At 36.7% G+C, this 18,649-nt stretch overlaps 1 protein-coding gene across 9 annotated transcripts in view; it reads left to right on the top strand.

Moving 5' to 3' along the window:
* Positions 1-8,577, top strand: part of LARP4 (La ribonucleoprotein 4) — a 222,137-nt gene extending 213,560 nt beyond the window's left edge. For all 9 annotated transcript variants that reach the window (XM_077870095.1, XM_077870092.1, XM_077870093.1 and 6 more), the window contains 3 exons: positions 2,270-2,394; positions 2,509-2,674; positions 4,077-8,577. In XM_077870095.1, coding sequence (XP_077726221.1) covers positions 2,270-2,394; positions 2,509-2,674; positions 4,077-4,415 — 630 coding nt within the window. In that variant the 3' untranslated portion in view covers positions 4,416-8,577. The remainder of the gene's footprint in view (positions 1-2,269; positions 2,395-2,508; positions 2,675-4,076) is intronic.
* Positions 8,578-18,649: the final 10,072 nt, after the last annotated feature.

The raw sequence follows: 18,649 nt of genomic DNA, 5'->3' as shown, positions 1-18,649 counted from the left end.
CAGAGGCTGGATTTGGCCAACAGACCTTGGTTTGTCAACCCCTAACCTACAGAGCATACTGTTCAGTGTGCCTGTTTTTTAACACAACATAAATGGAGTATGTATTCTTCTGTTACTTCTTTCATTCTATATTGTGTCAAATTTGTCACTGTTGATACAAATGACTAGTTCATTTTTCACTATTGTAGTCTTTTGTTAAAATGTCATTATTCTACTGTTGATGGACACTGTTGTCTCTGACATTACAAGCAATTCTGCTGTGAATGTTCTAACCACACATACACACTGTTTTTAGGGTCTGTACATAGTGGAATTGCTGAGTGATAGGGCATCTTTTAAAATTTAATTACTGTTGAGGTTAAGTTACCTTTTCATGTTTTATTGGCCATTTGAGTTCTCTTTGTAAAGTGTCAGATATTTGGCTTTTTTTTTCCTATTAGGTTGTATTTTATCTTACAGATTCATAGAATTTTAAATTTTATTTTGGATACTAATCCATTGTCAGTTATGTATGTTACTAATTATGATTTGTTTTCAGTGTTTAGTATTTGTGAGTGAAAAGTTCTCATTTTAGTAGGTTCATATTTATCAGTCTTCTTGGTTTGTGGGGGTTTTTTTGTATCATGCTTAGGAAATGATCAGGCTTCTGGAGATCCTTTCCAAAAATCTTCATTCTGATTCTCCTGTGACTTCTTTTTTCCCTCTCTGGAGGCCTTTGGGATCTTTTATTTATCCCTGGTGTATCCAGTGAAGTGTCGTGAAGGTGTCTTTTGCTATGGCTCTTTTTTAATTTATTGCACTGGGTAGACCCTTTCAGTCTGGAACTCGTCCTTACATGCTAGAAAATTTTCCTGTATTATCTCTTCGATAAATCCTTCATTTTTTTCTTTTTTCTTGAACTCTTAATTTGATACTGTACCTTGTAGATTGAACCTCTGATTTTGTTGTTTTGGCTTTCCTAATTTTAATTTTTGTTCTTGTCTATATTTCCTACAAAGTTTTTCTGAACCTGCTGAAATTTCTATTCATCAATCGACTAATATCCAAGACTCACTATTGTTTTTCTTTTTCTTTTTTAAATTGTGGCAAAATGCACATTGTATAAAATTTACCATCTTAAGGGGTGCCTGGGTGGTTCAATTTTTTTGGCTTTGGTCCTGATCTCAGGGTGTTAAGGTGAGAACAAGCCCCACATAAGCTCTACGCTCAATGTAGAGTCTGCTTGAAATTGTCTCCCAATTCAGGTGTTCTTTCTAGTGCACACATGTGTGCTTGCTCTCCCTCTCCCTCTCTCACTCTCTCTTTCTCTCTCTCTCACACACACACACACACGCTCTTTCTCAAATAAATCCTTAAAAAATTTTTACCATCTTAAGCATTGTTCAAAGTGTGCAATTCAGTTGTATTAAATACATTTACATTGTTGTGCATCTGATCTCCAGAACTCTTTATATTGTAAATATAAAATGCTGTAGGGGACACCTTGCTGACTCAGTTGGTAGAGCATGTAACTCTTGGTCTCTGGGTTGTGAGTTCAAGCCCCACATTGGGTGTAGAGATTCCTTACAAAACAAAATCTTTAAAAAATAAAATAAAACACTATACCTGTTATACCTGACTCCCATTCCCCTTTACTACCCCCTTCCCTCAGCCCCTGTCAACCACCATTCCACTTTGTCTATATAAATGTGAGTACTCAAGGTATCTCATATAAGTGGAATCATATAGTATTAGTCTTTTTATGACTGGCTTATTTCACTTCGCATAATGTTCTCAAGGTTCATCCATTGTGGTAGTATGTACCGGTACTTTATTCCTTTCATTGCACAGAAATGTTCCATTATATGGATATACTACATTTTGTTTATCCATTCACCAATTGATGAACATTTAGGGTTGTTCCCAGTGTTTTGGCTGCTATAAAATAATGCTACTATGAACATTTGTGTGTAGACATATTTTCTCTTGAGTATATACTATTGGGTCATATGGTAACTGTTCATCTTTTTGAGGAACTGCCAGACTATTTTCCAAGATGCACCATTTTGCATTGCCACTCTCAGTGTATGAGAGTTCCAGTATCTCCATTTCATCACAGACATTATTTATTGATTATAGACATCCTAGTGAATGCAAAGTGGTATCTCATTGTGGTTTTGATTTGCATTTCCCTAATGACTGATGATGATTGAGCATCTTTACAAGAGCTTATTGGCCATTTGGAGAAGGGTCTATATGAGTTAATTTTTAAATATGTTTTTATTTTAAGGATAACGAAGAGTTGAGAGTTAGTTGCCCATTGCCTGCAGAGGATGAACAGACAGACTGCACCTCTGCACAGCAACTAAGTATGAGTACCAGTCCTCTTTGTACAGCTGAGCTTCCTGCATTAAGGTACAGTTTCAATATAGAAGATCTTCCACATTAAGGTGACTTTCTCTTCTGATCATGTGCTCAGCTGTTTCTGTATGCTGTATTAAGTCTGATGTTAAGCTTTCTTTTCCTTAGCACAACTCAGCAAGAAAAGGATCCAGTAGAGGATTCCACTGTTCAGAAGGATGTGCTCAACCAGACAAATACAGTTTCTCCCCCAAGTACTGCAAAGCCATCAAGGACAAATAGTGCTTCACCATGTAATATAAACATAAATGCAGCTGTAGCTGTGGCCCTACAGGTAACTTGATGAATTTAATATGTGAAAAAAAATAATTGGTTAAATAATGAGATTTTTATTCTCCACAAAAGTCTTTGCTGGAGCAGAGACATTTGGAAGTAGCCAAATGGAGGCCATCTGCCTCAAATGAAGCTAAAGGAGTTTATAAAAGATTTTATTTATTTATTTGAGCAAGAGAGAGAGCATTAGTGGGGGAGGAGCAGAGTAAAAGGAAGAAGCAGGCTCTCTGCTTCAGCTGAGCAGGGAACCCCACGTGGGGCTTGATCCTAGGACCCCAAGATCATGACCTGGACCAAAGGCAGACACTTAACCAACTGAACCACCCAGGTGCCCCCATTATGTGTTGTTTTAATGACTTTTTGATCATCTTCTATTAATTGAAGCTTCTTTTTTAGGTTATGATGAATATATTATTTTGGGGCTAAAGAGGCTTTGAGCCCCCTGGAAAGTCTTTTTAAATAATGTGTAACAAGTCTTATGACAGCCACTCCCATTTTAATTGTCACAACTTTTCATTCATTGATATAACTAGTTGTATTTTGGTGTAGTTCCTTTTTTCTAGGTTAAGGACATTTTATTTTGTTGTTTAATAATAGCACAATGGCAGCTGAATGCCTGCTCTATGCTAAGACCAGTGCTGAATACTTTTCACACGCTTTATCCTGTCCCATTCTAATAACACTCCTATTGTCCTTTTTTTTTTTTTTTTTTTTTCAGGTGAGATAATTAAGACTCTTAATTAGTCTTCTATTAGTTTATTATTGGTTCCCAGCTGTTCTGTTGAGATTCTTGTGGAATCCATCTCGGGGATCTTTGTAGCCAAGGAAGAGAGAATAGAATGACTTTATTTCATCATATGAATGTACATTATTAACTTAATCTGTCCTTTCTTATTATACATTTAAGTTTCCAATTTATTTCATCACCATAAACAGTGCTGACATGAACATCTCTCAAATAAATTCCTCAAGTGAAATTACTGTATCATATATAAATTGTCAAGACTTTTTGTTATTTTCAACAACAAAAAAAAATTTAAGATTCTACCAATACATGGGGCACCTGGACAGCTTAGTTGGCTAAGAATCTGCCTTGGGTTCAGGTCATGATTCCGGGGTCCTGGGGCTAAGCCCCGCATCAGGGTACCTGCTCAGAAGTCCTCTTCTCCCTCTCCTTTTGCCCCTCCCCCTCAGTAACGCTCTCACTCTTTCACTCTCTCTAAATAAATAAATAAAATCCTAAAAAAATGATTGTACCAATAAACTTTAATAGTGTTATGAAAGTGCCTATTGCCCTTTCCTAGAAGATAACTTACTGATTCTCTTGTGGGACACACTATCCTTTTTGTACTTTATTATTTAGAGAATGTGTACCATAAATTTGTTTCTTCTCCACTTCAAAGGAACCTCGAAAGCTAAGTTATGCTGAAGTATGCCAGAAGCCCCCTAAAGAACCATCTCCAGTTCTTGTGCAGCCACTACGAGAACTTCGCTCCAATGTAGTGTCTCCCACCAAAAACGAAGAGAATGGAGCTCCTGAGAAGTCCATTGAGAAATCACATGAGAAGCCAGAAGCAAGGGCTAGTAAGGAGTATTCTAGCTTCCGAGGCAATACCATTCCCAGGGGAGCAGCTGGAAAAATCAGGGAACAGAGACGCCAGTTTGGCCATAGGGCTATACCTCAGGGAGTGACTCGACGTAATGGCAAAGAGCAATATGTGCCACCCAGATCACCAAAGTAAAAAAAACAAAAACTATTCAAAAACTTCTCTCTCTTCCCATTAAACTTGAGCCGTGGCTATATTGAACTGTTCTGGAGGGGAGGGGGTAGCCAGGAAGGAAACAGAAAAGTGTATGTCCTTAAATCATTATGGATTTTGGAGTTGTGAGCAGTAGAATCCCAAAATTCATCTCTAAAATGATTTTAAAATGCTGGAGGATTCCAATCAGTATAAATATATATATATATATGTATACATATAAAAATATAATTTTTCTATTTTTGTTTTTGATTTTAATTTGCAGAGATCTTCTGCCTAGAATCAATTTTGAGGGTTCAGATTTAGCTTGAGAAAAAAACATATTACACATCCTTCAGTACAGGAGATGAGGGAGTGAGAGAAAATATTTTTTGAAGAAGCATTTCTGTAAAATTAGAAATTACTTTTTTTAATCTATTTAAAGTTTGGCTTGGAGAATGCCATCTCTGCCTATATGGCCTTGTGTTGCAAAGCAGATCAGTGGCTGGGGTGCCTGTTGTGTGAGTGTGTGCAAGAGTGACTGAAGCCAAATCTTGTTGTCATGTTAGTAAATGATTTGAAAAACTGAATGTAATACTTGAGTAGATTTTTTTTTTCCATTTTGAAATTCAGTCTGTCTTTTTGACCTTAATATTTCATTCAACAAGCTGTTAAACTCTGATTGTACTTAGAGATGTGACTATCAATCAGTTTGATACTCAAGGAAAGAAAAGGGGTTACTCAAAAAATCAAAACTTTGTCTTACATCTGAGTGGATAGGTCAAATGGACTTCAGAGGTTTAAACTGCTTTGTGATTTCCTGTCAACCCAACTCTAAAATAGGAGACAGGTTTTTTTGTTACTTCATTGTTATTCTCTGTTCTTTGACTACCCACCCCCAAAAGCAGAATAACCAATATTCTACAGAATTGTATGTTTCTAACTGCCTTGACCAGTTTAGTCAAATCATATAACTGTTCTAAATCTCTGATTGAACATTGAAGTAGTTAACTCTTATGTTCATGTATTTAGAACTTTAGATCCCAGAATGTAGGTCAGACTGACCCTACAGTAATTTGTGTTCGTGTTAAAGATGAAACATTGTAACTGATTTCTTAAAGTGTTAAATAGTGTAGAGGTTAAAAAAAAAATGTAAAGGCTTAATTTGGGGGTAACCTTTTTCTGTTTACAATGTATTTTATCATCTTCTTCCTTCCCTTTCTCTCCCCCCCCCCCAAAAAAAAATTACAGTTTGGAATTCACAGAAACAGAACCAGCAAGTCATGAGATTTTTGAGTTAAGGTGAGAAAGATAGTCGAAGAAAATACATACTTTCTCAGTGAATAAAGTAGCTGTCATATTAAGTAGGCAAGTTTACATGCTGGTGTTTAGAAAATGGCTAAAATATTAAAAACCATGTTGCATTTTAATGTTTTAAGTCATACCATTTTCAGAGTTCCATGTAAGGTGGGGTTTTGTTTTCTTTTTAGGGATAGTTTTTAATAGTAATAACTGTCCCTTATGTGAGTAAATTACATATGTACAAATCGAAACTGTAAATTGTGAACACTGGAAAGCACCATTGTGACATAGAGTAAACATCTTAGTAATATATGAAAATGAATGTAAATGGAGGTTAAAATTACATTACTGTGAAACTCCTCTTCCAACTCTAAGTTAAGCTTTGGAGATTTGTATTAGTAGGTAACTAAACACTGCACATTTCTGTACAAGCCAGGATTATATTTTCTTTGTAACTTATTATTCAGCTTGGTAATTGCTTTTGATTTGGTGGATTGATAACATGGTATAATATATTTAAGCAGTTTGAAACTATTCATTTCTACACACTATTTTTAAAAATCATCTACTAGATGAAACATACAATAAAACTACCTGTGCTGAAATTTGGGGGAAGTTTAGGTCCTTAAAAAAAAAAAAAGTATTAATAATCATTGACTACATCTATGATAAAAGTGCTTATTTTGGTTTACTTAGATAATGCTGCAGTTGGTGGAATTGATAAACATTTAAAGTGTTAACACTCTGTGAATGCATTGGATTTAAGAGAATAAACATTTTATAAAAATCACTTGGTAAGGATTATAAACTTAATTATTGCACTTAAAATGAAACATTACTTTTTTACAATGTGTCACAGAAATAGGCTTATATTCCTTGTATGCTTGTGTGACTTACTGTTAGTCCACCCAACTTCTAAAAACTAAATGTTCTAATTGAAACACAAGAAAAGAGTCGTCTTTTTGAAGAAAGCAACTGTGTTCTTGGGTTTTTTACTCAAAATGTTATTGAAAGTAGAAATTTGAAGACATCGTTTTTACATTTCTTATATAATATATAGTGTTTTTAATTTAATTTGCCTCATTACAGCTAGTAGTTCCCAATTTGGTGGGATGTATAGGGAAGAATATGTGTGTGTGTGTGTGTGTCTGTGTGTGTATGTGTGTAATATATATATTCACAGTATGTATTTAGCATTTATTTTATTACAGCAGATTTAAGGTTTGTATCTAAATGATGCCTATGAGTTGTGTGAAACTGTGTGGATTTTTTCCAGCAGTTCTCTGTAACTGATGCGGGTTGGGTGTTTGTGGTAGTTCAACTATTTATTTGGTTCTGTAGAAGGAGGAATTTAAATTTAAATGTCAAATTTTTCTCTTCATCTTTATGACTTAACATTTCCTTGGGTTGTTGGAGGCTAAAAATAGATACAAATGATACTGAGTGTATAGTATGGTGGTTTTCTGTCGTTCTTATTGCATGAAGAGAACAAGAGTCACACAAGTTCATCACTTTGCACTTCATAGAGAAGGTGTATGGAGATACTGTAAATCCTGTCTCCATTTTCTGTCCTGATAATTGAGGTTTTTGTGATATCTAGGGCCTGTCTCTACTCTGAGTGATTTCATTTTTGCAAATATAGACACTGGCATTCAAAAGTGATCCATCTAAATTTTATTCACTTGGATTTTGAAAGAAGATAAGATCTTTCAGTAATAAGGATTTATTGTTGTCATCTGATGTGCTTGATTTGCATGTAATCTCAAATGACATGCCGATTTTTTTATTTATTTTTGGTTCCTAAAATTAAGGTAGCTTGAATATTGTTTCACATTCCTTTTTAAATAACCAGGTTGGCTTTGCAAAAGGCTTAATGATGGAGTATTTGCATCTGCTGGAGCAGAAAATAGTATTTAAAAGTTACTGAATGCTTTCTTTAGCTTTATTAGTTATGGCCTTAATATTTAGTCTTTTGGCTTATTAAATGTCCACTGGTTTTACTTTGACACAGTTGAATGGCACTGGGGTTAAGTCTCTTGATATTTGTGTTGGGCATGTGTATTAACTATATTTGAAAAGTACGTATTTTGTTTATTTTTACACAAAAGAGAAAAGCAAGAAGACCGTGTATTCCTTTTGAGGGTTTTTATAAATTCTTAAGATGAGGTTTCTTCCTAATTTTTTAGATTTCCTTACAATTTGGTGGCCATTAATTTAACTTTAGGCCTTTTTTTTTTTTTTTTTTTTTTTTTGGCGTATGCTAACATAGCTAGTCTGAGCTTCCAAGAAAATACATAGACCTTTCAGTTTTTATCAACTGAATGAAACGTTTTAAGAAGTTGAAAGAGGATCTGTGTTCAGGTTAAAAATAAATTCTCTTTCAAAATCACCTGATTATTAAATAATTTGTTTTTAAAAACTAACAACTTTTTATGAATTGTGGAGTAGACAGTTCCTAAAAGTACAACTCAGATGTCAGCAGGCTGTGTATAAAAATAAAATGGTTTTATTTTCAGTTTTGTACCGCAAAACACTGATCAGTCTATATAAAGAAACATCAACATCAATGTTGATTTTTTTTTTTATTTGCCTGATTTACATGTCTTTTGAGTGACCCCTGTTAAATGTTCGGGGTCGGGGATCAGAACCAGTTATCCAGCTTCTATTTTGTCCATTGCTTAAGTTTGTTTCTATTGTCCAAACTGCCCCTCCCCCCAAAAAAAGATGGTGTGACACATGCTCATGCTTATTATGTTAAAATGAGAACATCCTTGTATTTGTATTTCTGTTTTCAACATTGCCAAGGTGCTATGGGAAATTAAAGTAACACAAAATTAGAAAAAAATAAAATTATTTAAAAGCAGGACTGGTTTCCTTTTCTCTAGGTGGTTTATGTCTAATGACTACTTGTATTTATTTTTCCATAATTTTATGTTGCCCGTTCTATAAGTTCTATCATTATTCTGGTCTCGACTCACTTGGTTTTGGTTTGGTTTGGTTTGATTTGGTTTGGCTTGGCTAGGGGAGTGGATGGGGTACAGGATATGTGATATTTCATCTGTAAAGTGAGAGAATAGAGCCAGAAGATTCAGCTTTATGGTCCTAGGGTGTTCTTAAATTCTTTTAGTGTCAGAAGCAGTTGTTGATGGGTGCAGCTTAAGGATTTTGCTTTCATGAGACAGATATGGCCTGACCTGAGTATGTAACTAACTTCAAGGCTTTTAAACTTCTATTTCCAAGAGAAAACCAGTAGGTTATTTTTAGCTTTTCACACATCTTTGTTTTGTATCAAATGCTAAATCTAAATGGTTTTGGGGAGCTTTTTAAAGGGAAAGTTTTCTGGGAAATTTAAATGAATCTTTCTCTTTTTAAAACTGGTAAGGCAAAAATGAATTGTTTCATAGCTCTTGTGCCACGGTTTATTTATCCTTCAGTTACCCAGTTAAAATGAACTTTTTTTATAGTAGACATCTAAGTCTTTCAAATGTGATGGACTAATTTCATAGTAGATTCTCTAGTTAATCAAAAATATTCAGAAATGTTTACTGTTCTACCAATTTATGTGATAGTATGTTAATAATATATGAGGGTAACAAACACTGAATGTGAACATTCACTTTGATAATTACTTACCTCAGTAGTATTAGCCTTTAAACAGGTAAAACTTTTACTTTGATAATGAGTAGTTATTTAAATGAAGATAGTTAGTATCAGTGAGTAAAATGGCCCCCGTAATAACAGATTAACAGGATTGTACTTAAAATGAATGGATTTGTCGGGGAGCACTGGGTGGCTCAGCCGTTTAGCGTCTGCCTTCGGCCCAGGGCGTGATCCTGGAGACCCGGGATCGAGTCCCACATCGGGCTCCCTTCATGGAGCCTGCTTCTCCCTCTGCCTGTGTCTCTCATGAATAAATAAATAAAATCTTTTAAAAAATGGATTTGTAAGAGTCTTATGACTAAAATAACATATATTTATTCCTTTTAGAAAATACTAACCTAAAAAAAAAAAAAAAGAAAATACTAACCTAAATATATGTCTCCCAAGTTTAATTTCAGTTGTATATTCCTGGAAATTTTTTGCAAAGTTTTAACAGCTACTGCTAAAAGATTGTGAATTTCCTTAGAAGTTGACATGAAAATTATCAAGGGGTGTTCCTTGTTTCGCGTGAGGACTTAAAGGAATGGGGATGTTTTCTTTCTTCAGAATGCTCCTACATATAAGGACCTTCATTTTTTTCCGGTGTTGTAGGAAACCAAAGGAATAAGCTACCTAAACATTTTTTAAATTTTTTTATTTATTTATTTATGATAGTCCCACACAGAGAGAGAGAAGCAGAGACACAGGCAGAGGGAAAAACAGGCTCCCCACAGGGAACCTGATGGAGGGCTTGATCCCAGGACCCCAAGATCATAACCTGAGCCAAAGGCAGATGCTCAACAACTGAGCCACACAGGAGTCTGGAAGCTGTGCTCTTTCCTGTTCCTTTCGTATGCCTATTGTATCAGACTCAATGAACCAAGGTAGGACTCCAGCATCCCTATAATTTGTAGGCTGCTTTTATCTTTACACACTTGTATTTTGAATGATGCATCTAAGCTCTAGTTCTGCATTCCAAGTTCTCCCTGTATAAGTAACATCAGTTTATCCGAACTGAAGGTATTGACTTGCCATCAGAGTTAATTGTTATGAGTGGAGTATTTGTCATATATATTATATCAGCCAGTTTTTATTGCATACTGTGTTCTAGACAGTGTGGTAGGCAGCAAAAATAGGATTCCTGCCCTTATCATGCTTAACACAAAATAGTCATAAGCAATTGCAAATTTAGACAAGTAGTAAATATGAAATCTAGAATCAAAACCTATGTAGTTGGAAGTGAGGGATGGTGCAGGGATAAAGAAATCTTTCCCTGAGAAAGAACAGATCTGAAGGAGTAAAAGTTAATTAGGTGAGCAGGAGAGTGTTCAGATGAGGAACAACTTGTGCATTAGCACTTTACCGTGCACTGGAAGAATTATAGGGTCCTTTGCATGCAGCATAGGTGACGTTTATCTTTCAAACGGGCTGAAGAAAGAAGAGCCAGACGACTAGGATTTGAAATTTGTGCATTATGAAGAACAGATGGGAGACAAGTTTATTTATTTATTTATGATAGTCACACACAGAGAGATTATTAGATTATACCTCATGGTGATAGTTTGGAACAAAGTGGAAGATTTGAGAAACTTTCAGGAACAGGACTTGAATGGATGGATACATGATGGAAGAGTGAAGAAAGCATCAAAAATGACTCATGAATTTATGGCTTTGGAACTAGATGGCAGTTTGTGCCATTCACTATAATTGGATACATTGGCAAGGAACTTTTTGTGGGGAGGGAGATATGAGTACAGTTTTGAGATAAGTTAGGCTTGTTCATTTTGCACGATTTCTGTAATTCTAAAAATGGAGAGATGGAGCAAAAATAATCTAAATAAAATAAAAATATAAAATAAAATAAATAATAAAAAAATAAAATAAAAATCAAAAATAAACTAAAAATCATTCCTTTTAGGTCCAAAAGACAATAGTTCATTTCCAATATAAGGTGGTTTACATTAGATTACATTTTCTTTCAGCTAATTTTATTTTTCCCCCTGCACCATGCCCTGCCCCCACTCCTCTTACAGCTAGTTTAAAAAGTGACCGTTAAGGACAAGGCTAAATAAAAAATGTTTATATCTGCCCCTACTTCTCTGTCTTAATTATTGGTACATTAATCCCAATCATCCTCTCTCCCACCTGGGCAGTTTCCAGGCTGCCAACTATTGTGCTAACTACTTAACATACAATTTCATTCAAGACTTAATAAGGTCTGTCATGTATTTGGAAAGGATTAAAAAGCATTAAACTTATTACTGTTACTTCTAGATATTTTCTTCACAATTTTTCATTTTTCCATGTATAGATCTCTAAAAGACAATTCATCTCAGCCTCAGCAAACCAATATTTATCAAACTCCCCTCCCCTTAAATTTTAGGCTCCCTATACCCAAAGCCAGCTCTGCTACTAATCTTAGTATATTTGGGCAAATCATTTAATTCTGTCTGCTTGTTTACTCATCTGCAAAATTGTGGGGTAATAGTTAATATTCTTCAAAGTTTCCAAATGTAAGAATTTTTCTAAGATTTTGTTGTGTCTTACCACACTCACTATCTTATTTACCTGTGGATGTATGGCTATTTGTGAAGCATACCATTTTTCATCAGTATTCAAACTGCAGAAAATACCCACATGCTTTTTTTTTTTTTAAGATTTCATTTATCCATGAGAGAGACAGAGAGAGAGAGGCAGAAACATAGGCAGCGGGAGAAGTAGGCTCCATGCAGGAAACCTGATGTGGGACTTGATCCCCGGACTCCGAGATCACACCCTGAGCCAAGGGCAGATGCACTTAACTGCTGAGCCACCCAGGCGTCCCCACACACTAACTCTTAGGACCTCGATTGTTCTACTTATGAAGATTATGAAATTTATCTACTATAGGACAAGATACCAGGTACACAGGATGCTAAAATTATGAAATTACTACCCTTAATAACTTCAAGCATCATAAGCCAACATATTGCTATAATCTGTATAGGATGCTTTGATAGTATTAGGAATACACAGGAAATGGTCAACCCTCTTGGTAGGGAAAGATACTAACTTTCAAGTTGACTCTTGATCAGTATGTGTTGGCTAGGGTAGGCAAAGGGATGGGCAGGATACCCATAAAGAGTGCAAGTGAAAAAGGCAAATTCAGCCTAATAGTTTGGAATGGGTGGAGTGTAGATTTCAGTAAGAGTATAGCAAGAGAAAAGCTGAAAATTTTCATTTGTAGTTAAAATCATGACCAATTGTTTGCTAAGAAAATGAGTTTTTGCCTGATTTTGCAGAGAATAGAGAATCACAAAAAGTCTTCAGAGGATTATGGATAGATTTGAAACTGAAAACACGATTCTAGTGGCTATGTAAATAGTTTGGGATTGTCCAGGTGAGCAGGATGTTTAGAAGTAAGAGCAGCAGTTAGAAAATAGTGTGATAGGATGAGTAATTCTCCACAAAGATGTCCACTTCCTAATCCCCAGAACCTATGGAAGTTACTTCATATAGCAAAAGGAATTTTGCAGCTGTGATTAAGGATCTTGAAATGAGGTGATTATCCAGGTGGCAATAATGTAGTCACAAAAGTAATTATAAGAGGGAGACAGATCAGAATTAGATATGATGACGGGAGAAGAGTAAAGCGATACACCCATGAGCCAAGAAACACCAGCAGCCTCTAGAAATTGGAAGAGGTGCAAGGAAAAGATTCCCTCCTGGATCCTCTGGACAACACCTTGATTTTTGCCCCATGAAACTCAGATTTCTGACCTCAAGAACTGTAGGAATGAATGTGTTGTTCTAAGCCATTAAATTGATGGTAATTAAAAAAAATTGATGGTAATTTGTTACAGCAGCAATAGGAAACTAATCAGATGGAGAGAAAGGGACATATCCATGATTTTAAGGAAATAGAATGAACAGGAAATGGTAGCTGGTTGGATGTGGGAATGCGGGGAAATTTTTAGGATGCCTGTTAAATAACCTGACATGTCATGAGTGACTAAGGTTCTAAATACTAAATAGGTTACAGAATGAGAGGAGGGCTATAAGTACAGAATCTGGGAAAATATCAAAACTGGCACACAGACGTGTATTTATAATCAATACCCAAGTTTAGGCAAAGTTAGGAAATAACAGGATTTTTTTTGATGGAAATAACAGTTTTTATGTACTGCTATGAAAGTGTAGATTTATAAAACCATTTTGGAGAGCAATTCGGCTGTAGTTAGAGTGACAAGCACACCTTGCAAAATCACGATTCCACTTCGGGATTATATTTCCTGGAGGAACTACTGGACTTTATTCGTGGGCACTACAAGAATGTTGCAGCTTTTTTTCCCCCAAACAACGAGAAGCTAAACACAATGTCCATCAGTATAATGTTCTATCAATTATACTATGTCTTATGATGACAAACTATCCATCATTTAAAATGAACTGGAAGCTCTTATGTGTCAAAAGAACGAGTTACATTGCCATATAGAGTTTGATACTTTTTAATAGTCCTAAGTGTACTATATATTATGGGTACATCTAATAAAAGTTATGCTTGGAAATGATACCAGCTGCAAGATGGAAATAACCATCTTTGGGGAAGGAGGGAGGGCAGAGGTGAATAACATTAGAGATGGGTGGCTCAGCGGTTGAGCACCTGCCCCTGGCTCAGAGCGTGATTCCGTGGTCTCAGGATCGAGTCCCACATCTGGGTCCTTGCCTGGAGCCTGCTTCTCCCTCTGCCTAAGTCTTTGCCTTTCTCTCTCTCCTCTTTCATGAATAAATAAATAAATAAATAAATAAATAAACAAATCTTAAAAATTAGGGATGGATGTAGAGGGCCTTCACAAGTATCTATAGTGTCTTTAAGTTCTGAAGCAGAAATAGGTGGTGGTATAATTCTTTACACTTAGAAATGTTTTCAAATAAAAACAATTCTTAGAAAATATAAAAGAGGAAAAGTTCTCAAATGCTACTGGCATTAAATGTTCCAACAAGAGAAGTAGGAGAAAGGGATGTTAAAGAAGAAAATGTTGACATGTAGAGTGTTGCAGATAAATGCCGCATAAATGAGAGGAATGAAGAGTCCATTGGCTTTGTCAATTTGGCAGTTACTGGTAAACATTACCAGATTAATTTAATAGACTACGAATAGGAGCGTGGATAATACAGGGTTGAAAAGAGGTTGGAAAGGAGAGGGAAGCCAGTTGCCTATTTTAAATGTCCAGTAGTGGACATTTCTAAATACTTGACATTTCTCCCTTAAGAAGCCACTTTTATCATAAAGGAAATTCCCAGTTATGCATTAGTCTGTTTCTTCAAACTTTATCAAATTCCTTTTATCCTATTCCTGCATTAATAACACCCCATTGGGGACGCCTGGGTGGCTCAGCGGTTTGGCACCTGCCTTTGGCCCAGGGCGTGATCCTGGAGTCCTGGGAGCGAGTCCCACGTCGGGCTCCCTGCATGGGGCCTGCTTCTCCCTCTGCCTGCGTCTCTGCCTCTCTCTCTCTCTCTCTCTGTGTGTGTTCTCTCACAAATAAATAAAATCTTTAAAAATAAAAATAAAATAAAAATAACACCTCATTTTAAGTCCTGTAACTTTTAGTATATTTTGTTGCTTGAAAGGGTAAATTGCTTCCATTGTTGTTATTTGTCAAAATGTCTGGCTATCCTTGTGACTTTTTTCTTTAACAGGAATTTTAGAATCACCTAACAAATTTTGTTTTAAAATTCTATTGAGGTTTCTATGGATATTATATTGCACTTAAACAGGAAATTTGGGGAGAAGTGACTTTTGGTTTTGAGGCTTGTAGCTTTTTAGTATGCTTTGATCTCTGTTCAGGCAAATTCTCCTTTTAAATTTTCTACGTTTAATTTTTCTTCACTTTCCTTGAACATTTTATCTTCTTCTTCCTTTTTTTTTTTTTTTTTTTTTAAAGATTTTATTCATTTTACCAAGAGAGAGAGGGAGCAAGCACAAGCAGTGGGGGTGGCAGGGAGAAGCAGGATCCCCACTGAGCAGGGAGCCTGATGTAGGGCTCAATCCTAGGACCCGGGGATCATGACCTGAGCCAAAGGCAGATGCTTAAGCAACTGAGCCATTCAGGTGCCCTGAACATTTTATCTTCTACTGAAACTTTAGGACTAACTTCTCAAGTTACAATTTAGAAAATTACAATAAGATTTTAATAAAAATTATACTGTTTTTTTTTTTTTTTTTTAATTTTTTTTATTTATGATAGTCACAGAGAGAGAGAGAGAGGGAGGCAGAGACACAGGCAGAGGGAGAAGCAGGCTCCATGCACCGGGAGCCCGACATGGGATTCGATCCCGGGTCTCCAGGATCGCGCCCTGGGCCAAAGGCAGGCGCCAAACCGCTGCGCCACCCAGGGATCCCAATTATACTGGTTTTAATAGTATTTATATTTATATATTTCTTTCCACTTACATCTTCTTTTGTTTGTTTTTTAATTTTTATTTATTTATGATAGTCACACACACACAGAGAGAAAGAGAGGCAGAGACATAGGCTGAGGGAGAAGCAGGCTCCATGCACCGGGAGCCCGACGTGGGATTCGATCCCGGGTCTCCAGGATCACGCCCTGGACCAAAGGCTGGCGCTAAACCGCTGCGCCACCCAGGGATCCCTACATCTTCTTTTAGAACATTCAGTTAGCTTTTACAATTTTCATCATTCAAGTCTTATAAATGTCTTGTCGGGTTTGTGCCTACTTATGTTTTGCTGTAACTGCGAATGGATTTTTTTTTTTTTTTTTTTTTTTTTTTTTTTTTTTTTTTTTTTTTATGATAGAGAGAGAGAGAGAGAGAGGCAGAGACACAGGCAGAGGGAGAAGCAGGCTCCATGCACCGGGAGCCCGACGTGGGATTCGATCCTGGGTCTCCAGGATCGCGCCCTGGGCCAAAGGCAGGCGCCAAACCACTGCACCACCCAGGGATCCCTGGATTTTTTTTCAATTCACTATTGCTCTAATACAGGAAAGTTATTTATTTTTATACGTTGACCTTAATCGTAAGCCACTTTAAACATTTTTTTCATAAGTCTGATAAAACTACACTGTAAGCTCTATGAGAGGATGAATAGTGCCTAACATGTTACATTAACCCAATGTTTGGATGAATAAATGAATGATGGTATTTTAGTTGATTCTCTTGGACTTCTGGGTAGATAATATTTCTAATTTCTCAGCCATTATAATTATGAGACTTTCAGTAAAGACTGTTCTGCAGGTTCATGTTTTGAAGTGTCCTTTATCTTACATATGCATCAATATTAGGTAAAATAGAACAAGATAAAATTACAAAGCAATGGCCTTATGCAGAAATAGTGTTTTTCTGTGCTTAAAAATGTTTGGATATGGGAACATTTTTAATATACACAAAAATAGGGATCCCTGGGTGGCGCAGCGGTTTGGCGCCTGCCTTTGGCCCAGGGCGCGACCTGGAGACCCCGGATCGAGTCCCACATCGGGCTCCCTGCATGGAGCCTGCTTCTCCCTCTGCCTGTGTCTCTGCCTCTCTCTCTCTCTGTGTGACTATCATGAATAAATAAATAAAATCTTTAAAAAAAAAAATACACAAAAATAGAATAGTATAATTAACTTGCATATTTTCATCACCCAACTTCTATTATTATAATTTTAGCCAATGTTATTTCATATATATCTCTACTTTCTTCCCCCCCACCTTCCAATGGGTTTTTATGAAGCAAATCTCAGGCATACCATTTCACCCATAAATATTTGTGTATGTTTTTCCCTTAAAAAGTACTCTTTTAGGGGATCCCTGGGTGGCGCAGCGGTTTGGCGCCTGCCTTTGGCTCAGGGCGCGATCCTGGAGACCCGGGATCGAATCCCACGTCGAGCTCCTGGTGCACGGAGCCTGCTTCTCCCTCTGCCTCTCTCTCTCTCTCTCTCTCTCTCTGTGTGTGACTATTGTAAATAAATAAAAAAATTTTTAAATAAGTAGTCTTTTAGTTACATAATCACAATGCCATTGCCATATGTAAAAATATAACAATCATTCCTAAAGATCTAGTGTTAAAATTTTCCTGGTTCTCAAGTTTTTTCTGTTTTAAAAAATCTCTTGTCAGGATGCATGGGTGGCTCAGTTGACTAAGTGTCTGCCTTCAGCTCAGGTCATACCAGGGTCCTGGGATTGAGCTCCATGTTGGGTTCCCTGCTCAATGGGGAGTCTGCTCCTTCCTCTCTCTCTACCTCTCCCCCTACTCATTTTCTCTCACTCTCTTTCTCTCAAATGAATAAAGTCTTCTTTTAAAAATATCTCTTATTTGGGATCCCTGGGTGGCTCAATGGTTTGGCGCCTGTCTTCAGCCCAGGGTGTGATCCTGGAGTCCCAGGATCGAATCCCGTGTCGGTCTCCTTGCATGGAGCTTACTTCTCCCTCTGCTTGTGTCTCTCTCTGTGTCTCTCGTGAATGAATAAATAAAATCTTTAAAAAATAAATAAATAAAAAGTCTCTTATCTAAAACTGATATAACACCTTATGCTAATTATAATGGAATTAAGTTTTAAAAAAATGTTTTAAATAAATAAAAATCAAGATCTGATCACCAGGTCTGCTCATTGCCACAAACACACATGCATGCACTCACACACGTATATGTATTTATTCCTGTATCTCTATACTGAGACCTATGAGTTCAATATTCAAAAAGAAAAAAAAAATCTATAGGGGTAGATGGTGGTGGAGTAAGAGGACCCTAGGCTCACCTCATCCCACAACAGATACAACTAGATAATTATTAAATCTTCTAAATATTCCAGAAATTGACGTCAAGACTGACAGAACAGGGATCCCTGGGTGGCGCAGCGGTTTGGCGCTTGCCTTTGGCCCGGGGCACGATCCTGGAGACCCAGGATCGAATCCCACGTCGGGCTCCCGGTGCATGGAGCCTGCTTCTCCCTCTGCCTGTGTCTCTGCCTCTCTCTCTCTCTCTGATGACTATCATAAATAAATAAAAATTTAAAAAAAAAATTAAAAAAAAAAAAAAGACTGACAGAACAAACTTCACAAATAAAGGCAGAGAAAAGGCCACATCAAAGAAGGTAGGAATGGGCAGCCCTGGTGGCTCACCTGTTTAGCACCGCCTTCAGCCCAGGGCCTGATCTTGGAGACCCAGGATGGAATCGAGTCCCACATCTGGCTCCCTGCGTGGAGCCTGCTTCTTTCTCCCTCTGCCTGTCTCTCTCTCTCTCTCTCTCTGTCTCTCATGAATAAATAAATAAAATCTTAAAAAAAAAAAAAAAAAAAAGGTAGGAAATGTGGGG

The sequence above is a fragment of the Canis aureus genome, chromosome 25, assembly GCF_053574225.1.
Source record: "Canis aureus isolate CA01 chromosome 25, VMU_Caureus_v.1.0, whole genome shotgun sequence".
In the NCBI taxonomy this organism is placed as follows: domain Eukaryota; kingdom Metazoa; phylum Chordata; class Mammalia; order Carnivora; family Canidae; genus Canis; species Canis aureus.
This window is presented reverse-complemented; position numbering and strand designations above follow the sequence as displayed.